At 36.7% G+C, this 25,827-nt stretch overlaps 11 protein-coding genes across 11 annotated transcripts; 6 read left to right on the forward strand and 5 right to left on the reverse strand.

Moving 5' to 3' along the window:
- Positions 1–21: 21 nt before the first annotated feature.
- Positions 22–2,697, forward strand: C9374_012772 (uncharacterized protein; the record flags this gene model as incomplete). The annotated part of the gene is made up of 1 exon (XM_044688575.1): positions 22–2,697. One exon carries the CDS (start codon positions 22–24, stop codon positions 2,695–2,697), a length of 2,676 nt encoding a protein of 891 aa, XP_044542344.1.
- Positions 2,698–2,945: 248 nt separating this feature from the next.
- C9374_012773 (uncharacterized protein) lies at positions 2,946–3,737 on the reverse strand (the record flags this gene model as incomplete). Its single annotated transcript, XM_044688576.1, has 2 exons — positions 2,946–3,629; positions 3,684–3,737. The coding sequence occupies 2 exons, from the start codon at positions 3,735–3,737 to the stop codon at positions 2,946–2,948; spliced, it is 738 nt and encodes a 245-aa protein (XP_044542345.1).
- Positions 3,738–4,084: 347 nt separating this feature from the next.
- C9374_012774 (uncharacterized protein) lies at positions 4,085–10,418 on the forward strand (the record flags this gene model as incomplete). Its single annotated transcript, XM_044688577.1, has 5 exons — positions 4,085–6,929; positions 6,973–7,352; positions 7,404–7,624; positions 7,684–9,023; positions 9,076–10,418. The coding sequence occupies 5 exons, from the start codon at positions 4,085–4,087 to the stop codon at positions 10,416–10,418; spliced, it is 6,129 nt and encodes a 2,042-aa protein (XP_044542346.1).
- A 14-nt stretch (positions 10,419–10,432) lies between these two features.
- On the reverse strand, positions 10,433–12,286 carry C9374_012775 (uncharacterized protein; the record flags this gene model as incomplete). Its single annotated transcript, XM_044688578.1, has 1 exon — positions 10,433–12,286. One exon carries the CDS (start codon positions 12,284–12,286, stop codon positions 10,433–10,435), a length of 1,854 nt encoding a protein of 617 aa, XP_044542347.1.
- Positions 12,287–12,355: 69 nt separating this feature from the next.
- On the reverse strand, positions 12,356–13,324 carry C9374_012776 (uncharacterized protein; the record flags this gene model as incomplete). Its single annotated transcript, XM_044688579.1, has 1 exon — positions 12,356–13,324. One exon carries the CDS (start codon positions 13,322–13,324, stop codon positions 12,356–12,358), a length of 969 nt encoding a protein of 322 aa, XP_044542348.1.
- Positions 13,325–13,755: 431 nt separating this feature from the next.
- Positions 13,756–16,266, forward strand: C9374_012777 (uncharacterized protein; the record flags this gene model as incomplete). Its single annotated transcript, XM_044688580.1, has 1 exon — positions 13,756–16,266. The coding sequence occupies one exon, from the start codon at positions 13,756–13,758 to the stop codon at positions 16,264–16,266; it is 2,511 nt and encodes an 836-aa protein (XP_044542349.1).
- Positions 16,267–16,454: 188 nt separating this feature from the next.
- Positions 16,455–17,696, forward strand: C9374_012778 (uncharacterized protein; the record flags this gene model as incomplete). The annotated part of the gene is made up of 2 exons (XM_044688582.1): positions 16,455–17,004; positions 17,053–17,696. The coding sequence occupies 2 exons, from the start codon at positions 16,455–16,457 to the stop codon at positions 17,694–17,696; spliced, it is 1,194 nt and encodes a 397-aa protein (XP_044542350.1).
- Positions 17,697–18,203: 507 nt separating this feature from the next.
- Positions 18,204–19,802, reverse strand: C9374_012779 (uncharacterized protein; the record flags this gene model as incomplete). Its single annotated transcript, XM_044688583.1, has 1 exon — positions 18,204–19,802. One exon carries the CDS (start codon positions 19,800–19,802, stop codon positions 18,204–18,206), a length of 1,599 nt encoding a protein of 532 aa, XP_044542351.1.
- A 336-nt stretch (positions 19,803–20,138) lies between these two features.
- C9374_012780 (uncharacterized protein) lies at positions 20,139–21,175 on the forward strand (the record flags this gene model as incomplete). Its single annotated transcript, XM_044688584.1, has 2 exons — positions 20,139–20,285; positions 20,348–21,175. 2 exons carry the CDS (start codon positions 20,139–20,141, stop codon positions 21,173–21,175), a joined length of 975 nt encoding a protein of 324 aa, XP_044542352.1.
- Positions 21,176–21,331: 156 nt separating this feature from the next.
- Positions 21,332–22,712, reverse strand: C9374_012781 (uncharacterized protein; the record flags this gene model as incomplete). The annotated part of the gene is made up of 2 exons (XM_044688585.1): positions 21,332–21,551; positions 21,661–22,712. 2 exons carry the CDS (start codon positions 22,710–22,712, stop codon positions 21,332–21,334), a joined length of 1,272 nt encoding a protein of 423 aa, XP_044542353.1.
- A 2,356-nt stretch (positions 22,713–25,068) lies between these two features.
- On the forward strand, positions 25,069–25,812 carry C9374_012782 (uncharacterized protein; the record flags this gene model as incomplete). Its single annotated transcript, XM_044688586.1, has 1 exon — positions 25,069–25,812. The coding sequence occupies one exon, from the start codon at positions 25,069–25,071 to the stop codon at positions 25,810–25,812; it is 744 nt and encodes a 247-aa protein (XP_044542354.1).
- Positions 25,813–25,827: the final 15 nt, after the last annotated feature.

Genomic DNA, 25,827 nt, shown 5'->3' on the forward strand with positions numbered 1-25,827 from the left:
ACCACGCACAATTTATCGAGAATGAGTTCATGGACACCCGATCAACGTGGACTTCTTGAAGTGATGGAACTTCTCGTCAACAGCAGAAAGGGAAATACTCAGATTCAACGAGAATGTACCAAGAAAATGAATGAACTCAACGACAACGTTCCCGACTTTAACATTTATTTGGTTCATATTTTCGTTCGATGTAAAGACGTTGAGCCTGCAATCAGACAAGCCGCTGGTCTGATTTTGAAGGCCAACTTGAAACAAAAATTAGTAACTCTACAAGATGCGGCAAAGGAACACTTGAAGCTATTGCTTTTGGAGGCTCTTGGAGATGAAATTCAATTCATTCGAACTACTGCTGGAGCTCTTATTTCTTTTATCCTATACTGGGATACTGTTGAAGCTTGGCCAACATGCATTTCTCAACTCGTTTCTCTCCTTACAAACAACACAAATAATGTTACACTGATCAGCGGTGTGATGGATTGTATGTCCAAAGTTTGTGAAGATAACTATTCTCAATTTGTAGGAACTTATGCCGACCAACTGGCATATTTGATTCCTACCTTGATTAGATTTTTGGAATATCCTTCAGAAAATGTAAAAAGAGATGCTTTGGGTTCAATACTTCACTTTTTCCAATTAGACCCACTCCCCACACACTTGTTGAATAATATGGACTCATTCCTCAAAAGTCTGTTCAATATTGCAAACGAAAATGCAGTAGTTCTTAGAAAATATTCATGCCGAGCATTTGTTATGCTGTTAGATACCCCTGAATATTTAAGAAATGCAATTTCTACTGTATTTGAATATATGATCCATTGTACATCTTCCGGAGAGGAAAGTCTTGCTTTGGAGGCATGTGAGTTCTGGACTGTTTTGTTGGATCTTGATCCAAAGAATTCGTGTCAACAATTTTATCCAGTACTTCAAAATTATTTGCCTCAATTGGTTCCTGTTCTGTTAGATAAGATGCAATATTCTGAGTTTGAACAACAATCTCTTCTGCATGACTCGGAGAGACCAGACAGAGACTCTGACATTGATCCTTCAGTGTATCACGTGAGACCAAAAGATACTATTGAAGAAGAGGGTCAATACGACGAAGAAGATGATGAAGAGTATGAAGATTGGGACGAAGAAAATGGAGGTGATGACTGGAGCTTGAGAAAATGTGCTGCTACTTCACTAGATTTATTATCTAACATTTTTGGTTCTTCCATTCTTCCATTCTTGTTACCTCAAATTGAACAAAAGATGTCTCCTGAGATGCCTTGGCCAGTGAAAGAAAGCGCAATTTTGGCGTTGGGAGCGATATCAGAGGGATGTATGACTGGCATGCTGCAACACCTTCCAAAATTAATTCCATACATGCTTACTTTAATCGATGATGAAAAGCCTCTAGTGAGAAACATTACATGTTGGAGTTTGAGTAGATACTCGAGATGGATTGTAGAACAACCATTGGATAGATACTTTGAACCAGTGTTGGCAGCCATCCTTAAGAAAATGTTGGACAAGAACAAGGTTGTTCAAGAAGCAGCAAGTTCTGCATTTGCAACACTTGAAGACCATGCTAAGACTCTTTTAATTCCTTATCTTAAGCCAGTTTTGGAAACTATTGCAAGTGCTTTCCAAATCTATCAAAAGAAGAACGTATTTATTTTGTATGATGCCATTAGAACATTATCTGACTCTGTTGGAGCTCATTTGAATAAGCCAGTCTTTATCCAACTGATCATTCCGCCACTAATCACTAAATGGAACTCATTGTCTGACGATGATAAGGACTTGCTACCACTTCTTGAGTGTTTAACAGGTGTATCAACTGCTCTTCAATCTGGATTCCAATCTTTTGCTGCTCCAGTATTCCAGAGATGCCTTAAAATTATTCAAACCACATACGCGATGGAGGCAAAGAATCCAGAGGAGGCTGACAAGGATTTTGTCATTTGTGCTCTGGATCTTATTGGAGGAATATTGGAAGGTTTAGGATCATCTGCCTCTTCTCTGATTCTTACTGGACCAGAGTTGTTAAATGTCTTGTTTTTGTGTATTAAGGACAAAGTTCAAGATGTAAGACAAAGTGCATTTGGTGTCATTGGAGACCTTGCCAAAGGAAGTATTGAATATCTTCGTGGTGCACTTTCGGAATTCTTACCTATCATGATTGCCAATCTCAATGCTAAAACTGCTTCGGTGTGTAGCAACGCGTGTTGGGCACTTGGTGAAATTACAGCGAAGATTGGTAGTGACATTAATCCTTACGCCACTGAAATGCTGGCTAAGATGATCCCAATTATCAATGCATCAAACACTTATTCTACGTTGGTTGAAAATCTTAGCGTTTCTATTGGTAGAATAGGATTGGTGTGTCCAAAGATAGTTTCCACACAATTGCCAACCATTTGTAAAAACTTGTGCTTGGGATTATCGAAGATCAACAACAAAATAGAAAGAGAACATGGATATGCCGGATTATGTGCTATCGTTAGAGAAAACCCTCAAGGAGCCATTCCACATTTCCCATATGTTCTAGATGCCATTTCCAACTGCAAAGATCCAAGCCCAGAGCTAAAGAATGAATTTATTAACATTCTTCAAGGATTTAAGCAAGGTATGGGTGAGCAAGCATGGTCCTCATTTTTATCTAGCATCCCAGAAGATATCACCCTCAAACTTAGACAAGAGTATAATATTTAAATGTTTATCGTCATGGACATTTTGCATGATCAACCAAAATTAATCATCAGCCTTACAACAATACCACTTTATTCACATCAGCCTTACATCAGCCACTTCACCAACAACCACATCAGCCTTACCATTTCATCAGCCACCTCATCAGCCTCATCCCATCAATAATAAACAAATGGTTTTTTAAAGGAATAATATTTTTGTTATAATAAATTAATTACAATTATACTACATCAGTTAGAAATACAGTAAGCTTAATCAGAAGATATTGGTGCCTTGGAGAGTCTTTTTTCTGCGGCCATCAGCAATTTCTCTCTTCTATTATGTGTATTATCTTTTTCTTCGTTTTTCTCATAATATTTCATTTCAGATTCCTTGGCGTCATCCTTAGAAAAAAGGGAGGAGAAAAAACCCTTGTTCTTCTTGTCGTTTGGTGTCACTGTTCTTCCACTTAATGTCCTACCGCTACCCTGGAATGCTGTAAATGAAGAAACCTCGTCACCAGCCTCAGTTCCCTCTGCAGATGAGGGCACTGGTGTGTTTAAAAGTTCAGGAGGCATTAGGCACTTAACCTTTGATCCCCACCATGCACTTCTATTGACATATGCAGGAATAGGCACTGCTGATTCTTTCACCTGTCTGCCACATCTATCCAATATTCTTTCATACAAAGCCTTAGCATAATGGTTACAATTTCTATCTAGTAAATGATATCGCAGCTTGTTAAATTCTTTCGAAACCTCATCAACTATAGCCATAATTCTGTCTCTTGGAAGTTCCACGCTTGTCAAATAAATTGACTCTCTCAATGGAACCATCGGAGCCTTCTTTGGCTCGTGACTAAATGTTCCTTCTCTTCCGAATGTAAATTCAGAACCTCCAATTTGCAATCCGCTGTGATAGATTCCGAGCCCATAAACATACATGGTAGAATTATCCTATTTGAAATCAGCAATCAACGATATTGGAACGAAATATTGCATTAAACCTACCTGCAAATCATAAACGTTCAAATAAATATCGGTTTTAGGAGTGGATGGTGGCATATTTTTTTCGGATTTTAAAATAAAAATAATAATTAGGATGGATGGCTTTTATTTGCTGCGAACGTGGACGGTGAACGGATAACAATTCGTTGACGATCATCATCTTCAAGCTGTTTTAAGCTAATTTCGAGATCTATAGATAACGAGCAGTGGTAATACCATTTTTTTTAAGTGCCCTCCTTTTTCATCATTATTTATACCTCAAGATCTTGAACAACATTTACAATCACTTCTTTTTAAGATGTCATACGGCTGTAAAACTCTAGCGAAAATTTTCCATGTAGAGAGTGCTTGTTGATTGCATCTCGTTCCTTGTGTGTTGCTTTGGATTTTTTATTACAAAAAATATGAGCAGCCTTTTTCGACCTGCATCATCATCATTGCAATACGAAGAAGGCTCTTCTCTCCAACAACAACAACAACAACGGGTGTTAGATCACACTTCTTCATCTTTACAAATGAGTCAGTCACATAACGAACATGATTTTCATCATCATTTGATGACCAATAACACTACACTACATCATTCCTCTTATCCATTCCTATCCGAAAACGAAAGAGTCAAATTAAAAACATGTTTATTAAATTTTCTTTCGGTGCATCAATATGAATTGGCACGAGCTCTGTTGATTGAGTACTTTAATAACGTTTCACAATCAGATACATGGTTCTTATTGAATCACTGCATTGTTAATTTGAAACATCCGAAGAATTATGTTACCTCTCGTTTCAAATGGTTTTGCTATTGTGTGTACACTGAATTATTACAATCAAAAACCTGCACAATTACGGATCACAACAAGTACAACACAGAAATTTTATCATTTGAAACTTTGCTAGATTGTTGTGTCAATACTTTTAAATTATCTGAAAAATTTTCATCCGATATTATTTGTCAAATGAAGAATATTTATGCATTCAGACTACTGTCAAGAAAAAAACATATGAAAGATCAAAATTATATCTCTACTCTCTCGTTACATTACTCTACCAGTCCTATGACACAACAAATCGAGGAATCAATACTTGATCTGTTAAGTGAAATGTATGACAAATGTCCTCATTTAGCATCATATTTGGAAAAAGATGTTTTTGAATGCGTAAACAACAGATATACTTTGATTGATAAAATCAACCAAGTACTCAGCAATGAGGAATTTGAAAAAGCTGCTTATCTACTACGATTTGTGCCAAGTGCTTGGTGTGAAGATGTCACTGTTTCAAAGGTGCTAAAAACAATTCTTACAGCGTTAATAACGAAAAAGCATTTAAAATTGAGCTCTCGTTCTGAATTAATGCTAATTGACCTCATCTATGAATCACTATTTTTTTGTGACACAGCACATAACTATTTGCCGTTGGATTTTAAAATGGTCAAGTATTTTTGTCAGCTGGAAGAAGAAATTCTCTCAGGACAAGAGGCAGTTGTTTCCAAACCTGTAAATAATCAAACATTCTGGATAAATTATATTGAGTATGTGCGTGTGACAAATTGCCACGTTTTTGAAAGTAGGGTGATCAAGGCATTAGATTTAATTAGAAGCAAACAATTTGACGATCTGGCTGCCTTGTTGAACCATGAGAATTTCAATAGGTTACGACCATTAATATTGCTACTAAGCTGGGACGACCTGAAATGCGACGTGCACAATTTGAAAATGGTCGTTGACAAACTTTGGAAATCACAGCACGTTAGAACCTCTTATACTCATGATCCATGGATTGAGTTTACATGTAATGAGCTTGCTTATTTCATTGAGTTATCAACAAATGCTTCTGAACTTATTCTAGAAGCTAATAGGTCAATGAGCAGCAGTGAAAAGAAGCAAGCAAAAGAGTTGATCAAGATTGCAAAATTTAAGAAAATGGCAGACAATGATTTCAAAGGCTCAGACAAGAAGGAAATAGCAAATTTAATCATTGAGTATATTCCCAAGCACAGTTTGTTGTACCTACTGATGCCATGGATTCCTGCAATTCGAGAGAACGATCTTATAGAGCTGATAAGAAATCGCCCAACTCCATCCGATTTAGAAGAATCAGAGAAAATAACTGATATAATACTCATCAGAGCATATTTTGCTGTACATGAAACTCTTTTATTGGTGAGAAACAAAGTACCTTCTGTTGTGGATTCACTGAAAAGTCTTGAGAACTCTATTTTGAATATTCCCATTCCAGCATACCGATTGAGCGTATTGGAAACTGTATTTCAAATCCTCTTTGCCAAAAATTCGAACACACAAAAACAGGTCACATCAGTGGACACAAACGACCAAAGACTCATAATATCACCAACCGTTTTGAATAGTGTGCTGGTATTTTTAAAGCAGAGAGCTGTAGAGATTACTAATGAAAATTTTGATACCAATCTTGAATATCGATTGAAAAGGTTTAACACTATTTTAGATGAAGGGCTATGGAGATTTAATCTTGTCAAGCTATTTGTGACAGATATAGAAAAGGCCTCGTCTCAGTCTCAATTTGTACAGTTATGGACTGCCTCTCCTTCAGTATTGTTGGTTGTAGCTTTGAAGAAAAATCTTTTTGTACAGGCAAAAGACATCATTTCAAGGTTCGGGTTGGGCTCAGAATTTCTAACCAAAGTGACCAATGCAGAGCTTGTGCATGCTATCCATACTGAGCACGATAAGGAGATTCATGTACAACAAGTATTCGAACAACTGCCAAATTTTGTGATACTCTTTGATCTATTGTTTTCCCTACGAACGGAAAGCAAAGAGTGCTATCAATCTTTAATCAAACAATTAAGAACATTGGAACGAAGGAGAACACCTTTGATTGACATGCTAAACGAATATTTGGAATTTCCATATCAAGGCCCAATTTATAGAGTGTACAGCAAGATTTTTAATTTTCACAATGAAAAGGAGTTAGAAAAACTCAAGCAAAATATTGAAATTGAAAAAACACAGTCCTATTCTCTTAAAGCGCTCTGCTTGTTAGAAAACAAAAGATCATTGGAGAATATTAACGTTCAAAGCTTAATAGATAATTTGAAAAATAGAAACGAACGATACAGCTACATCTCTTACGTACTGACAAAGATATTAGAAAATCATAAGATTCTGTCTTCTAAAGATGAGGATACCGACCCATTAGGAACAGCTTTCTTTCTTAGAAAGGGATTATCACGTGTACTCACAGAGCTGGTATTTGAAACCGAAGATTGTAAGTATTTGTGAATAATTTCATCTATTTTTACCTGTTTCAGATGTCACTGCCGAAAAATTGTCAGAAGAAAATAGAATACATTTGTTAGCGTTTATTTTAGAATCAGCGAACATGAACAAGAAAAAGCATCCCCTCAACATTTCATTGAATTTAGCCAAGTTTATTTCATCCAAGTCGGAAATTGTAGGAAGCTTGTCCGCTCTTTATTTCACAGATTTTTCAAGTGAGAATCAAGATGTCCTTGAATTAATTTCTGGTAATTGTAAACGATATGATATATTGAATCGTTGGATAGATAAGAAGATAGAGCCTATCAAAGATGCCTTTATTTTCTCTAAACAAGTTGATGTTCGAAAGGCGTTGAAGAAGTTCAACGCAACCGCCATTGGTACAGAGAACGACGACTCTCTTTATCTTGCAGTAAGTGTCATTGAATATTTGATCGTTTATGTCATGTCACATTTTGTTTAGATTATTCAAAATTTAATTGAAATTGATGACTATGATCGTGCGCTTCAATTGGCCGAAAAAGGATTAATCAACTGCACTCCTGACTTTTTGTTAAAACTTTATATTGAGTGTCAAAACGATCATGGAACTTGCCACACATTGATTTCTAGGATTAAAGATAAAGAGTTGGCTTTTTCCTTGATTGAAGTCTACATGGAGGAATGGGATATTGATACATGCATGTAAGTTTCTTGTTTTTTTATCTTGATAATTTCAAGGCATAATCGTGTGACAACAACAGAGAATTGATAAAAATGTGTACAAGCTACTTTATTAATGACAAGGCCAAGCTAAAACTCTATGAGAAGTCAAGTAGAATTCTTGAAAGACTTTATATATTTAAACAAGTCATGGGTTCAGAGCTGAAAGAAAATTATGAGTCATGGGTTGAAATGAAAGAAGTGTGTGATAACAACCCCTACAGATTTATTTCAGATCTCATTACTGAGTGTGAATTTGACTTGGCAAGACGTGCTTCCAAAAATCTATTAGAAGGGGTTTCGCAAAAAGCCAATAGCTCAGGTGGTGAAACCTATGAATCAGTGATCATTCATATTGAACAAGAATATTGTCTATACTTGCTACAGGTCAATTCCATCAATGACAAGATACGAACAAAGATCATGCAAGCTTTATCAAGATTGAGTCCAGAAAATGCTCTCTCGGTTTGCAAACATGTGCTCTTAAGATTGGATATTTATGAGAATAAGATGTTTATATGTGAATTTATTCTTAGCTCTTTTAAAGAGTTGCTTACACCAGAACAAATACGCTCATTTGAAGCAACTTTGATAGGCATGAAGGTAATTCGATTACTGGATGATGACTACAAGAAGAAATTGGGACATTTACTATTGAAACCATCACTGATCGTGGAAAATTTGATCATTTACAACGAAATTGGAAGAGTTGTAAAGATATTAACTGAAATTCCAGAACTTAGAGATGATCATTTACTTGTGGAATATGGCTTGAAAGCACTCTCTTTGAAAAACTTTGATCTTGTTTTCCAAGAAGAGGCCAAGAAAAAGAGCTCACGCACATTCAGCAGCGACAATGAAGAATACAACGCTACCATTAGAAAGTATTTCACTTTTCCTCAAGCTCCAAGCATTTTGCTGGCAAAATCCATTCTTGATATTTGTAAAGACTACAAACTTGCTGGAGATTCAATTTTGTCGCTTTGTGACGAAATTAGCAAATCTCAACATCTTTCAAGAACAAATAGAATTTCATTAGTGGGACAGATCGTTAGATATGCCAAAATATGTTTTAGCAAAGATGCAGAATCTCATGAAAGATTAGGTTTATGTGATACTATCCTTTCTCATGTTGAAATTTTGAAGCAAATCATTTACCAGAACTGCAATATTGGAAGCATCTCTTTGAGTGATTTGAGTCAGCAAAATAGAGCTAGACAAATTCGAGACACTCTTATTCAACTAGATCATTTGAATCTTGCACTTAATGTTGCGACTCGATGTCAAATTGAAAGTGATCCAGTTTGGACTCAGTGGGGAATAACCTTGTTATCACTTGGCAAGTACAAACAAGCTAGAGAAAAGTTAAAATATTGTCAGAGTAAGTACACAATCAACATGGTTTGCAATTTTTAACACAAAATTTTGAAAAGCGTTAACACCTCAACAAAAGCAACAGTTATTAAATAGAATACTAGCTATACTCGAAGGTACTCCATCTGTGGTTGCCATCGATCAAAAGATGAGTGACAAGTTGAAAGAAGCAGCCATGGAATCACTGATGACCTCCAATTCTCCTTCAAAAAAAAAGAAGAATGAAGAATCAACTCATTTAGAAAAGCATGATCCACAATCCTCCCTTCATACTCATCTTGACGAAGAACGAATGAGAGAAGCTCAATATTATATCAAACATTTTGGATCTAGCGAAGTGTATCTTTCATTCCTCGTAAGAAATGGGAAAGTTGATGCTGCAGTGATGTATTTATTTAAAAAGCAAATGCCACAAGCGCTGTTTGTGGATGTAATTGTTACCTACTGTGTGAAGCATGGATTGATGCCATTTTTGCAAAATGTGATTCGACACTATGACAATACTTTGAATAAGTGTTATCCTTATTTAACTGCTACTTGCAAGTTTTTAAACCAAAATCAATCTCTTAACTTGTTGTACGATTTTCAAGTATTTATGGATGATAACATTAGAGCTGGATTAACGAAAATTAGACTCTTTTTAAAGAGCGAGGAACAAACCACTCAATTGGCTCACTTGGAAGGCGCAAAGAAACATTTCATTCAAGGTTTACAACATATTTCATCACATGATTCGAATGATATTCAACAAAAACAAGTATTGAAGCCAGACGAAATTTCCAGATACATCAAAACTATTAATTTACAAATGGAAGTCACAAAGAAATTTGGAAATATTGCGAGTCCAACAACGAATGCCAGATTAAGTTTATTCGATTCGGCTAAAGGAAAGTGTGAAATTACCGAATACTTACTGACTCAATCGTTTGATCTTTCGTTTAGGATTGCCTCTGAATATCACTTACCGATTGTAAAATTATATATTAGAATTCTTTGTGGACTAGTGAGGAAGAAGCAAATTCCCGTGATTGAAAACCTTCTTAAACAAATAAGAGGAACTCCGATCAATGATGATGACTGGGACGTCATCATTAACAATATCATCAAATTGTACATCAAAGAAATGAACGATGAAAAGAATGCTGAGAAATTCATTGCTAAATTGAGAAATGACTCCAAGAAAGTTAGAGCTTGTCTTCTTTGTAATAGATTCAAGGCAGCTTATTTGATTGCTGTGAAATGCAACAATTTGGATGATGTGAAACTCATCTATGATTATTGCAGTCAGGTTGCTGATTCAAAAGCGACTTCAACCATTGCAGAACATTGCCTGAAATACCTGAAAGATCATGGCATTGTCATTACGCCTTCAACACCAACTACAGAGCAAACTAAAAAATAAATAAGGATACGAATTTACTTCTTTGTGATAAATGTGCTAATTAATCTAGTTAGAGCTCCAAGAGTACCAGTCCATGGTCCATACAACAAATCAACCAAATGGGCAACAATCATGTGAGCATATTTCTCAGTTGGATATCGAATAAGCTTTGGTGGAGGTATGTTAATTGGGAATCTGTTGGTCACAAACGACTTTTGAACTGTAAAAGCTCTCAAACCTTCAGGACCATTGAATCTACCAAAGCCAGAAACCTTAACTCCTCCGAAAGGCAAATCTTGAATTAAGTAACTCAAACCATAATCATTGATCATTGTTAAACCTGCATAAAGACGACGTCCAAGATCTTCAGCACGCTTTGAATTACCAGAAAAGACATAGGATCCAAGTCCATAACAAGTTCCATTCGCCATTCGGATGACTTCATCGTCGTCCTTCCATTTAACAATCACAACCACAGGGCCAAATACTTCATCTTGAACCACACCCATATCGTTTTTGACATTCACAAGTACAGTAGGTTCCAAGAATTGTCCCTTCAATTTTGGATTTCGTTTTCCACCGTGTAACAATTTTGCTCCTCCCTGAACAGCTTCCTCAATAACTTTTTCAATCTTTTCAATAGATGTAGCCATAGTCATTGCACCAATATCATTGACTTCATCGTCCGAAAGAGCACAAGCTTTTGGACATGTTGGTCTTTGTCTCAAACCCTTGACAACTTCAAGAGTTTTTGCAACAAATCGATCATGAATCTTTTCATGAACATACAATCTCTCAGCAGCAACACAATTTTGTCCACAATTGTACAAGGAGGCTCTCACAGCAACATCCACAGCAATATCAATATCTGCGTCATCACAAACAATCAATGGATCTTTTCCTCCCAATTCCAAGGTCACTGGTGTTAGATTTTCAGCTGCAGCGAGCATGACCCTCTTTCCAATTTCTGGAGAACCAATAAAGAAGACATGACTCACATTCTTTGACTTGGAAAGAGCATTACCCGCTTCACCAAATCCAACAATAAATTGAACAATATCAGGTGAGAATCCTGCCTTCACCAATGCATCTTGAACAAGTTCTTCATACAATTCAACACTCGACCAAGTGGCCCATTCGCTCACCTTAATAACAACGCTGTTACCAGCAAAAAGTGCAGCAATAACAGCATTGATTGCATTTTGGAAAGGATAATTCCATGGAACAATCATACCAACAACTCCGAGAGGAAGATAATGAACTTGACCAACCTTATACATCATCATGAGTGGAACGTGTCTAGTTTCTGGTTCAAGAAATTGTTGACCTCTCGTTGTTAACCATCTGATTTTCTCACAAGTCATGACTACTTCTCCTAAATGAGCTTCAAAAAGAGTTTTACCAGTGTCTTTACAACTCTTTGCAACAATTTCATGCTTGTTCTTCAGAATATTATCCAACAAGTGCAATAAAACTCTCTTTCTATCATCAAATGAAGTCTTTGACCATGTTTCAAAGGCTTTCTTTGCAATGCCGATTCTCTCTTCCACGTCTTGAGCATTCATGGCTGGAACCTTTTCGCATAATGATTCCATCGTTCCGGGATTGGTACATTCAATCATTTGTCTTCCTTGTGGGTTCTTTCTGGTTTTCTCAACCCATTCCTTGAGAGGAGTTGAAGAACGAAGTCGAGTATCGAAAGGCTTAACGTTCTTCCACATGTAGCTTCTTCCAAAAATTAACTTGTACACAAAACTAATCACGTAATAGCCAATCACTGCATAGAGAGCATATTGGCCAAAGGTGAGAACATCCATATGAAGAATGTTGGAGATGATTCCTCCCGAAGATGATGATGAACAAGAGGATGTGCTTTGAAATCGAGACATTTTTTCACAACGTCCTTGAATTATCGAACTGCGATAGCTGTTGTTGACACCGTCTTCTTCAAAGCTGACTCAGCGTTGCTTCTGTTGAGCTTTATTGTGTATTTTGCAATACTGTTCATAGCAAAGATCCTGAAACTTTTCGTCTTCGGCAAGAACAAAAAGGAGATTGCTGATAAAGCTTTCTTTTGACTCAAATTGTTGGTTTTCAAAACGTTTGGCTGCGCTTTGGGCGAGGTTTGTTGCATGTTCATCGTGTGCTTGACCTTGAGGGTTTTTATAAATAAATGTAGCCGATGAGGAGTGATCGAGAGTAAAATCCGATTGAAGTTGATGGTGGTTATGAGTTGATGATGATCCATTGATACCAATTCCTAGCATACTTTTTAGAATACTAGAAGCTGCACCGTCGCTTGGCGAAATTGATGTGTGCAACACGGGAGGCGAGCTTGTGGATTTGTTTTCTTTGGTCTTTCCATATGCTTTCTCTTTAAAAGAAACAATTAAATCATTAAATTCAATACACTGTAAAGGTTTGTAGAACCATATTCCGCGAATCATGTTTTTCGTCTTGTAAAATACAAAGGGATGGTGTACTTCTAGCTCTAAATCTTTGGTGATATCTTGATGAAAATCAGTAGCACTCTTTCTATTCATTACTACAATTCGATATTTAGGAGACTTGGGTTCGGTTCTTTCGACAATAAACATGGCGCCTTCCACATCAAGTTTTTCCCATTCCGATTTGTTGTATTTGTATAACACTACATGATCGTATACAGTGTGGATCGTATTAATATACTTGTCTTTTCGTTTTAAAACCTCCATGTTCATTTGTTGTCGGGAACTGAGTCTACTCGGAACAGGTGATGTCCATCCATGGCCATTGGGGAGGGGAAGGTACGTATTTGTTTGCAAAGCAGATAATTTGTTATTGACATTGCTATATGCATTGTTCGTGTTGTTATTGTTGTTGTTGCCGTTGATGTTGGTATTGTTGTCGAAATGATTGAAAAGTCGGGCGATAACGTCGTCAGACATTTTTTATATTTGATGACGACTGGAAATGATAAAGCTTTGGATTGATAGCCGAATACTTCTGCAACAATAGATAAACCTCAAACCTCATTGAAATGTTGGATCGTACGATTGTTCCTGATGGCTAATACCATCTTCTTTGCCTCATTTATGCAACCTTAAAAAAAACAAAAATACGCAACCAATAGCCAAGCTTTTTGCTACATTATTGAGGTTTGTTTGAAAAATACATCCGTTGATGAACAGAGCAAGAAGCTTCTTCATTCCCTACTGTTATTTAATAGCGAATTAGTATGGGGTCGGATATTAAAACTGAGAATCCAAGGAACCTCCTTGAAATTCCAGTTGCGCATCCCTCACTTTTGATGAAACTTTCAAAAATGTCAACGATCACACCAACAAAAAAAAGCATCAATATCACCAACAACAAATCTATGGCTGACCTTCTTGAATTTTTGTTGCATATTATCAATTCATCAACAAAAGGACAGTCTTCTAATTCCCTAGCCAAATCTCAACTTTGTAGTTCCTATGACCTTTTATCTTTCGCAAGCCACAAGGTACTAATCAAAAATATCTTCCCACAAACAATTCTACTCAATACAAAGCCTTCACAGCCTCGAGCAGCATCAAAAAACAAGAATTATTCTTCTTCATTATTTACATTCATTCAACACAACTTAACAAATGGAGTGGCTTCTCTTTCACAAGCAGCAGAGCTCGTAAATGATGTGTCTAGCTCCCAATCCTCGTCACAATCTAGAACTCGGAAAAGAATACAATCATCATCCAAATGGATTCTTCTGTTGAAATTAGTGTCTGGGCTGTTGGTAGCAGGTCTCTCAACCACAGTCATTTACAAAATCTATCAACAAGTGAAGCTTACCAGAGAATTTATAGAATCAAGTGCTGAAGATCACGAAATTTCCAAAAATTCAAAATCAGAGATTTCGCTAATGAAACCTAAAATTGTGTGGACTCCGAAAACTGTCAACATTGAATCTCTGTCAATGATGAAACAGCAAAATCAACTACATGACCGCAAAGTTGTTAACATTCTCGTGCTTTTTGGTACCGAGTTCGGATTTAGTAAGCAAGTGGCAACAAAAGTTTGTGAGATGATTGTGGACAAGCTTAACAGGTTACAAACCTCGAGCTTTCTTTACGTACCTCGATTATTAGACGTGAAATATTTCAAAATAATTGATTGGAGCAAGGAAACTTGCGTTATTACTGTTTGCTCAACATATGGTGAAGGAGTTCCACCAAATAGCGCTCTCTCTTTTTTTGAGCATTTACAAGCGATGAAGCAGCATGAAATTGTCACGAGTAACAAGCTATTCTATTCTGTGTTGGCTCTTGGAGACAAGAGCTATTCACATTTTTGTAGAGCGGGAAAAACTCTAGATTCTTTGTTTGAGAGCAAATTCTTAAATGGTATTCGGTTATTGGAACGAGTAGATGTCGATAGAGATGATTGGAGAGTAATTAACAAGTGGATTTCTAATTTATTGACACGGTTGCAAGAGGAAAATCTCATGTTTAATGCTGACGAGTTCATAGATTATCTTCAACAAGATTCGGTAAAATTACCAGAAGCTACAGAGTCAAACTTTGATCGAACAAATCCTTTCTATGCCACTATCATTGAAAAAAGGCAATTATGCAACGACACCTCAGATCAAAATGACATTCGAGAATGTATCCATTTCTGTTTGGATCTATCCTCGTCAATTATTCCTGCACCAACCACAAGCGAAAAGTCTCAAAGTGCTCAGCAGTTACTGAAATACTTACCTGGAGACGCGTTAGGTGTGCTCCCAGAAAACGATCCACACCTTGTTGACATTCTTGTTAAGTATCTAGGGTTATATTTCACAAGTGAACATTCTGTCTCCAACGTTCCTCTTGTGAAAACTCCAAGCAATTACTATTCACCAAATGACAAATCAAAAATAGATATTGCTGAAGAGCATATCTTATCAGCCATGCCTGAATATATTACTCTCAAAGATGCTTTAACTAGGTTCTACGATTTGAAAAATGTTAATATTGCACTCATCAGACTTCTTTGGGAGAAACAAAATTTTACTGGACTGGAGTGTGTTAAATCAAAATTGGAATGTATTTTGCAGGACGAGTCTGTATGTGCCCATTATTTACAAGAACGATGGCTACAGGATGTATTGGAAGACTATCTTGTCCCTCTCATTTTTGATAGAGAGAACAAACAGTGGAGCAAGCTTAACACCGTTTCCATTCAAGACGTTTTGGAACATTTAAAATTATTACTTCCCCGATACTATTCAATTAGCTCGTCTTCGAGTCTTACTAGTAATGAGACGGCATCCGTCACTGTCTCAATTGTCTCATATAAGTCGGCCAACAATAAGACACGTCATGGAGTAGCCACTCATTTTCTCAAACGAGCCAATCAGATTCCAGTATTTATTTCCCCAAACACTACTTTCAAACTACCTCAAGATACTAGAGTGCCCATCATCATGGTTGGCCCTGGTACTGGAATTGCACCATTCAAGGGATTTATTGAGGAACGACTATTCACAAAATCGACAGGAAGAAATTTACTATTCTATGGATGTAGGGATAGAAACAAAGATTTCTTGTATCGCAAGGAATTGGAGAAGTGGAGCGAACAGGGAGATATCGAACTGTACGTTGCCTTTTCACGTGAAAATCCCTCAAAAAAGGTATATGTGCAAGACCTGTTATTGGAACATTCATTATCAATTTATGAATTGTTAACCAGAGACAATGCATATTTTTATATTTGTGGAGATGGATCTTCAATGTGTCCTTCTGTGTTGACCACATTGAGAAGTATTTTCTTGAATTATCATCCTCAATGCAAGTCAATAGAAGACGCTAGCCACCAAGTAGAGCTATTGGAATCTGAACGACGATTATGCAAAGATGTTTGGTAAAATGGTTGTGTATATATACATCATCTGCCATTCAAAAATTCTATCTATTAAACTCTAACTCTTAATCTTCTTGCCCGATGTGCGCACAAAACGATCAAGTGCTTCGTAATATAAAATCTATTAAGGCAAATCACCTCTGTTTAAGGTCGCCATGATCCGAGATGAGCACATGATAAAGTCTAAAAAAAATGGGCGGCATTTGTTCTTCATTTTCTGCAGCGAATAGCGATTGGTCATCACCAACAACAGAAATATCAAGAAAATCCGCAGGGTCTTCCATGTCCATCAGAACCATCTTTTCAAATTCCAAAGGGAGCGATTCTAGTGTAATCATGGTATCTCCCAGTAAAACCATCTCCCAACCGTTCAAAGCAAAACACAAACAAGAGGAAGACAGAGAAACCCCACATACTCTTCGGTTATCCAAGGAATCTATAATAATTAATCTGAAGAGGAGAGTTCGGAGAAGAAACCCCAAAATCGCACAGTTGAAAAAACAATTTGAAAATATTATGAAGTTTTTCGATTTATCAGTTCATGACAATGTTTTTGAAAATGTCAATGCAATCATTAATTATTTTGATCAAAATAAGTCAAAAGAAGAAGTCTCTATGAAACTGTCCAAGATAGTTTTTGATTCATATAACAGAGATAAACGTGGATGGTTAGATGCGTCAGATTTGAAAAAGTTTTGTAAAGATTTACTGTATATGTGCGGTCATACAAATATTACAGATAGTAAGTGTTGTTGAATTGCAACGATATGGATTTATCCATATTCCTTAGAGGATGTAAATGATATTGTTGAAAGATTACAAAATTTAATAAGAGCTCAGAATTATCAAAAGTTAAGCTTTGAGCTGTTTTGGAGTTCAAACATTATGAAAGGAGCAATTCTAAACGCTGAGGGTCAGCTCGACGAGTCGAATGTCGTGTTTAATCCACATTTGTCGACTGAACAACTAATGTTTATTGGAAACCTCAAGTCAAGAGAATTGAAAAAGGAATTTGATTGGTTTTTTACCTTCTTTGACTTTAAACCCACAGGAAACCTGTTGCGAGACATTAGTCTCTTTATGACTGTGCTTACTAACAGCGACTATGACTCTCCGTCTCCATTTTTTGACACAAAAGAAATAACGACCGTGCAGCGAAAGTTACAATCAAGGTTATTAAGATATATCTTTGAATATTATGACAAAGATGGCTCAGGAGTGATTGAAAGAAATGAACTCGTTGACTTTATTCAGGATGTACAAGAAGCTCTATACAAGAACAGTGACGTTCCAGAAGACGAAGACAATATTTCAGAACTTGTGGATGAAATGCTACATGATTGTGATGTGGATGGAGACGGCAATATTAGTTACCATGAAATCTTACCTCACCTGCCTAGTGTTTTTGTAAGAATGCGAAGCCAAATTTCGTAGTAAGAAAAAATGGCCTCATTCATCAACTCGGCGTTGTTGTCAAACCTTGCGCATGCTATGAGAGTGGTACTATCAGGCAGAAACGTCGACAGTGAAAGTTTTAATCCTACATATGAATCACCTCCAATGCAAGAGCAAATATTGGAGAATAATTTATTTGGCTCGGATGAAAAACAGCTGCTGTTCTTTCCCAATGGTTTGCCAAGAGTTCCGAAGAATTTAGAATCAACAAGGAATAATGATCGCGTTAGATATATCCGATCGTTACTCACTCAAAGCGAAATAACCAATTCATCCAATCTTCCCTTCAATTCTATTCTTCCTTTAATTTTTCAAAATCTAATTGAAACATCACACACCGTTCCACAGCCAAAAGTTGAATACTATAGCACGGATGATTTCCAACAGCTGTCCTTAGAAGAAAGAAAAAGAAGACAACGTTTGCTAGGTATTTCAGATAATTAATTTGTCCTTTGAAAGGAGGCACCAGATGTATCCAATATTGAACTAGAAATAGTAATCTCTCGAACTCACAGAGCCAATATGTTCCACTAAATCTGGTATTGACAAGAAATTATCCAATATCTTATGATTGAACCATGCAACATAATTGTAAATTATTCTATCATTCGGAAATTCTCTATTGGCTTTGGGTTGCCACTCTCTAAGGTAATTGATAAATGGTTGAATAACAGAAGCATCATTCGGATATACCATTGCTACTACACTTCCATAATGTGGAAAGTCTCTTTGCAGATGATATTTTCTGCCAACTGCTCCATCTCCATCACCAGAGAAGAATCTCGTAAGTTTTATGAATTTTGCTTCTAGGTAGTGGAATCGCATCAGAAGCAGGAAGAGCAATGAAATTACAAAGGTCAGTATGGCAAACCAATAAATGGTACATCTATTGAGGACTATGGTGGTATCTCCTCGTTTCTTAATCCGCTTGTACTGAATCCAAATGTAGCCCAAAGTTACCACTAATGATGTTACAATAGCAACATTCGAAAGCACATGAATTCTCTTTTCATTAAAGTCATTGTAAGCATGAGCAAAAAAGAGTTTGATCCACATAAATCTTTTGTCTTTGAAGAGTCGTATCTTTTCTTCATCTTTGGACATGTAGTAGTCCCTGTTTAAAGTGTTAATCATTTCACGAATCGAGTCGATCCAACCCTTTGGAACGACTGCATCATCTTCCAAAATAATAGTATATTCCATGTGAGGGAAATATTTTTGACAATACTCTAATGTTGTGATATAATCAAGAGCTTGCTTTTGATGGTATGGAAGTTGGCTTGCAGCAATGTTTGAGAACGAGTTATGGAAAAAATATTTGTCTTCAGTAATATCAGATTTTCTAAAAAAGTTGAATACATTTCTCAAGTGTGAAATAGACTCTACATGCGGTGAGAAGTTTTCGTTTCCTGTTGCGTCGAATACATTAACAGCAATATTTGAAGTTGGAATTAAATCGCTCATTGATGTGTTTGCCAAAATAGATTGTAATAGAACGTGTAAATAATCAACTCCTCTTTTAACAGTTGGAATCCCAATGCAAAATCGAGAGGTTGTCTTTGAATTAGAACGGTCTGCCTCCCGTGTTTTAGAAAAACTTTTTTCCAAAACAGTAATCAATTCTTGAGGTAGGTCTTTGAGATACAGTGATGCTTCTTCCACTCGTTTCAATTCGGACTCGTGTCTCATCCCATCACTTTCATGAAACAAAAAAGAAGGTAATACATTTCTTAAAAACGCAAAAGCATATTTTGATTTGTCTTCCTTAGTTAACAGCATGAGAATAAATAAACAGGCAATGCTACACAATAATACAGTTAGGGTCATAATAGCAATATTCCTTATGGTATCTCTTGGAGAATAATTTCCGAATAAAAATTTCAAAATTGATGACGATTTATCACTAATTTCGTCCGAATAATTGTCCTGACGAGTAGAATGATTGCTGTTCTCCGATCCGTCATGGTGATTCTTTGATATTTCTTCTTCCAAACGATCCTTTGATGAATCAGCTCCAAATCCGAGATGCTGTTGATCCTCCCTGTTCACCAAACCACTGCCATTAGAGGTCAAATTGAAAGACATTTTTTTTGTAATTTACTAGTATTGCCTTATCGATATCCTAAAAAAACTCCTTTCCTTTTGGCCATACAAGGACTCAACAAGAGGATAAGTGCATGCAGTCAGTATTTTAATTGGGTTTTTCATGTGCTATCTTCACTATTTCTTGCAGAAGACCGTCATGATATTCTCATCATTTCTGTGTTTTGGCAATTAATCCCAACGACTGATGGAAGACGACGCTCTCGGGGTCAAGAAGAATTTTTTCCGTACCTTTCCATTATGGTTCGTCGTTAAAAATATGTTTTAATATCTCTTTGTGATGAGCAATTTCTCATTCTCGCCTTCACCCATTAAAAAATGTTCCTGTTCACTCTCTTATTGGCATTATTGATTCCTGTGTTGTTGTGTGGTGGTTTGTTTTATTACCGATACCTACAATTTGAGAAGGAAAGAAAGAAGGTCAATTCCGAAGAGTGCTTGTCCCGAAAGCATGTGGTGATTACAGTAAGTCATTCATTGATGATGATTTTACACAATTATGAAATGACGTCAATGTGTCACTTTAGGGTGCAAGTTCTGGTATCGGTGAGCAACTGGTGAAACATTATTGTCAAATTGGAAGAAAAAACAAAATTGTTCTTGCGGCTCGTAATTTAGAAAAACTTAATGAAGTGAAAGAGACCTTGTTAAAGGAATATTCAGAAAGAGGTCATGACATTCTTTGCCTTAAAATTGATGTTTCAGTAGAAAGTGATTGCAAAGAATTAATTGAAAAGAGTTTAAGCTATTTGAATGACAGAATTGACACAATTTATTTGAATGCTGGCAGATCTAGTCTTCAACCATTATCTGAAGCCAAAGATCTTGAAGGTCACAGAAGTTTGATGAATACTAATTTCTATGGTTGTATTGCTCCTACGTTTTATTTATTACCTCACTTGAGAGAACGACAAAATACTAATTGCCATATTTGTGTAGTTTCATCTTTGGCTGGATTGACAGGAGTGATCCGAAGAACAGCATACTCTGCCTCCAAGTTTGCATTGCATGGTTTCTATGAATCTTTAAAGTTAGAATTAATGAAAGAAGGAATTTACGGAAAGAAGGTCACTCTTTCACTTGTTTGTCCTGGATTTGTCAAGACCGCCATTCATTTCAACGCACTAGGAACACAAGAGTCCAGTCATGTGAAGAGAGATTTGAGTGAATTCATGTCTGTAGAAGAATGTGTTGAAAGAATGGTCACAAACACTGAAGGATCAAATTCACAATTTCTATTTATTGTCCCATATACTGAAAGATTACTCATTCAATACGTTAGACCTTGGGTTCCATCCTCTATTATTGACCGTATTGTCTTGAAAAAAGGAGAGTCTGTTCAAATTGATCAATGAGACGCGATGATTTGAGTCGATGTTAACAACCAAATATTTGTGTTACTGTTCGATAATTTAGGGTTCCTAGTATGCACTTTCATTGTTGTCAAGTGAATAATCAACTACCTATGGCTCTTTAGTAAAATTAGTAGTAATTTCTACAATAATGATGAATCATCCCTTCAACAAAAAAACCTTAATTGCGTGAACATGATTGGCAGAGTTTTCACTTTTTTGGTTTTCGTTTTGAAATCTTGCTTGTGGTGTGAGAATCGCTAGTTTCTTCACTCCAGCACCAGCACCACTTGGAGAGCCTTCTGTCTTGAAACTACTACTACTGCTTTTATATGTTCCATATAAATTGTCACCTATATTTACTTCATAGGGTGGTGTTCTTGTTCAAGTGTGAAAAGTTAGAATATAATGATAACAACACCAATTGAAAAGACAAATTGAAAGACAAATTAAATACACAACTTGAAAACAATCATTTGTACACTTACTTGGCTCGTGGTCTTCCTCTTTTGGCTTTGTGAGTTGGTGATTGTGGTCTTCCTCTTCCTTTCTCATCAATGAACATGGTTTGAGATGTTGCAATTGTCGATTGACTCTGTTCTAATTGATTGGGTGTTAAATTTTCATTCTTCATCGATGATGAAGCAGATGAAATGGTTAATCTTGAAGGAGTTGCCTTTTTCTTTTTAACTTTTCCTGCTGTGGTTGATTGTTCAGTGTGTTGTTGTGACGACGACGACGAGGATGATGCTGGAATTAAGCTCGTGGTCAATGTTGAAGAAGATGAAATGACTCCTGCTGATGAGATATTCATACCCATTCCAAAAGGTTGTTGTTGTTGTTGTTGGGTCTGAGAATAATTAAAACTTGTTGCATTGGGAAATGGTCCTATGGCACTCAAAGGAAATCCCATTGTGGCTGTGGTTGGTCCAACAATAGGTGTTGTTGGAGTTGAATTAGGAGGTGTCAATGAAGAGGATGTCGAAGGAGTTGTCGAAATGATCATTGAAGTGGTGGTTGAAGCACTACTCATTTGAGAGGGTAGCAATATGGTTGGAGGAAGAGATGCTGTCATGACCGTAGGTGGACACAAGGAACTGAGCATCGAGGGTTGTTGTTGTTGCTGCTGCTGTAATGGTTCGTTCATAACCACCATTGGTTGTTGTTGTTGTGGCCACGAAGATTGGAGCAGTTCGAATTGTTGCACTTCTTCTTGATGGGTACTTTGTGACAATGCCATTTGTTGTTGTTGTTCTCTTAATTGAAATGATTGCATTTCCTCCAACACATATTGTCTATATTGAGGAGTGATTTGTAAAGTGAGTTGAGAGACATCTTCTTCATGGTAAATGAAATATTGAGCATGTTGTTGTGGTGTGGTTGAAACATGATGTTGTAAATGATGATTTGGAAAGTATGGATGTGTCGTTGCAACATGTTGTTGTGTCAAATGACCTTGTTGTTGAGGGAGCATGGCCAAGATGTTTGATGGAGTTGTCGATAATGTCGACGATTGTGATGGTTGTTGTGGTTGATCCATCCTGTCTTGTTGGTCTTGCAATAATGGATTGGGAATGATGTTTCGTGCTGGGAACATGAGAGATCAAAACTCTAATGATGATGTGGTTATGTGTGTGCGTGAGTGCGTGTGGAATTATCTGGTCCAATTCATCAAGCCGAATGTATGAATGGAAACAATTCTCCAAGGAACGGATAGCACTAATGGCTTGGATGTGTCGTAGTAGTAGTGATGATTCACACAACTATAAAGTCGTATAGTTCGGCTTACTTGGTATTAATACTAAAGGAGTGAAATGTAATGGTTCAATACAAGTTGTTGTTCTTGTTGTTGTTGTAATATATAAAGTGTTGTACAAGAGTACCAATGAAATGCAGCATGAAATCAATCTTGTGGCCAACGTGATGTGACGACGACGACGATGGTGATGATGATGATGATGAGAAACTCAGAGTGGGTAGTTGCAATATTGACGGGAGGGTATGCCTCTGTGAACAGCTTGTACACACGCTCACACTGTCTGAGCAGCACAACGATATTGTGAATTATTTTTCGCGCCCAAAGTATTGAAAAATATTTAACGGACGGTTGAGCGCGTCGCTAAAGATGTCAAGAATGTCCAACCTGGAAGAAGGTTGATGATTCAAGAAAGGGAAGAGTTTCAATGAAGAGGGCTAGGCCTAATAACAAGAGAGTGAAATATGAATCACACAACGCCAATGTCTTGAGATGTACACAGTGACTCGAGTGTTCTTGTCAAAATTATTCGTCTTTTCTTTTTTCGTTAAAATAAAATTAATTTGATAATACAAAATAGGACAAGTCCAATATAAAAATTGATGTAAGAGTGATATTGGTAGTGAGGTAACAAAGTTCTTTGATTTGGATCGTGAGTGGTTGTTTTGCTGTGAATGATTGGTTCGAATGAAAAATGTTTTCTCTCTCGTGTGGTTGTTGTTGTTGATGTTGTTGTTGTTGTGGCACAAAGGTGATTGAACTGTTTGAAGAGCGAGAACGCTTGAAGCACTCGTTGAGCCAGCGCGAGATGATAAGCTGCAGACGAGATGAAAATGATTTTTTTTCTTTGGCTCCAGCAGACACAAGAGGTTTTGGCAAGTGACAAGAGGGAGTACCGTCTGTGTGTCATAACATGCGATCGAATCCATGTAGGGATTAGGATGGTACAACCGACAACACATGAAGTAAACCATTGTTGTGCATGCTCGTGGTTTTGATGGGTTGTTCAAGTGTCCTACAATACAAATTAGGATACTCTTGGGCAATTGTGTTCTTGACAGGAGAAGTGAGTTGTATTTCACATGCTCGAGCTAAATGCAATTAGAAAAAGACATCGACCCCTTTCAATACTATAATGAATAGAATGAGGTAAATAATACAAACACCTAAAATACATTTAATACATGCATGTAAAATGTATGTAATGAACTATGAAAGTGGTCCATTATGGTTTTACCTAGCATGGCAATCATACAAATGAGGACAATGAAAGTGTCACATTTCATATTGTCATGTTATTCAAAAACGCCATGAATTGATGAAATTACATGTTCAGTACTGATCATGATGATTCATGTAGTGTTTGGTAATTTTCCCCTATAGGTTGCATGAATGTATATATTTGAATTAATTCTTTGAATTTCCACGTTGAATTATGAATGCATTTACATGAGTTGCATCTTGAAGTTGTGGTTAAATTTTCCTTCATGCAGACAACAACCTTTGAATGGCTCACAGAAGAGTGTGTGTGATGACATTCATTTTCCTGCACGAATCATGAAGGATTAGGCTAATACCTAAAAAGTACTGTTTGAACCACTAAAGGAATCGAGGTGTATGATTGTTCCGAATATTCGCAGTGGATGCAATGGTTGTATTCTCTAGTGCATGTTGGATAAAAAAACAGAAGGTGGCGAGAGGAATATATTCAATGTTGCCATGCGATCATACAGATGCATGTAAACCGTAGTACATGTACTTGAAGGTGTGCATGTGTACTAGAAGCAAGAGAAATCAAGTTGCAAGTAGTAAACATGTGAGCAATGAAGGTACTTCTCGGTTGCTGAACGCACTCAGGAATCGATCATAGGTGTGCCGCATGGAAGGACAACCATGCTGTTAATCACGTGATGAATATTTTTTAAATAGTTAATATTTAATGTTGGGTTGACAAGGCACTTCAATATTTTACAATACGGGTAAGCTTTTTTTAAGAATGAGATAGCGAACCAAGATAAGAACGTGTTCAGAATGAACTATTATTATGACCAAATATATTGTCCGAGATTTGTCATGCTCCACATCTACATCAATTGTAGAATTGAGCTTGATGCAGTGGTTGATAAAAAAAAGAAATACAATGCAACTCGTCATCACCACGAACAAGGGCATTTGCTCGAGCTCCAAAGAATTGAACGAAGAGTTGTTTCTCTCAAGTCACAGAGTGAAAACAACAAAAATAAAAAATCAAAGCTACAAGAAAGTGTGTTGTGTTGAAATACGAGGGCAGTTCCACAAAACAAAACGAGTAATCGATCAAGATGTCCTAAGATACATGACCAATGAATTTGTAAAACAGTATTCCAGTATTGACAACAAATCCATATATCATACTACTCTGCATATATACGCTCATGATGGAACTTTTGGACTTCGATACGATCACATGATCGATTTAAATCATCCACGACCTTGTCTTAGAGCGAATCACTTGATTCAAATTTTGGAACCCTATCTACAGACTCATCCTGAATGCAATTGTATTAAATTGCACGTCTGTTTTTCAGGTGTGGATTATAACGGAAGTGTCAAGTCTTATGCGGAGCAATTGAGGGATGAAATTGAACAACGAATCATGAGTGAGGATATTCCTCAACAAGCCATGACTGTAGAGGGGGTGGATGGTTGGTCTATTCTTGCGTTCAATATTTCAACAAGTTTTAAACCAAAGAGTGGGGAATATTGGTCTCACTACGTGCTTCCTAGAACTCCAGAATTACGCAATATTGTAAGCTCAAGTAACAACAAGTTTAGTTTTGATCCTTTAATCGTTAAATATGACAATGGTCAATTAAAAAGAAGATTTACAGCATCAAAGAATTAAAATTCGAATTTAACT

Source organism: Naegleria lovaniensis (assembly GCF_003324165.1).
Source record: "Naegleria lovaniensis strain ATCC 30569 chromosome Unknown tig059, whole genome shotgun sequence".
NCBI lineage: Eukaryota > Heterolobosea > Eutetramitea > Acrasida > Naegleriidae > Naegleria > Naegleria lovaniensis.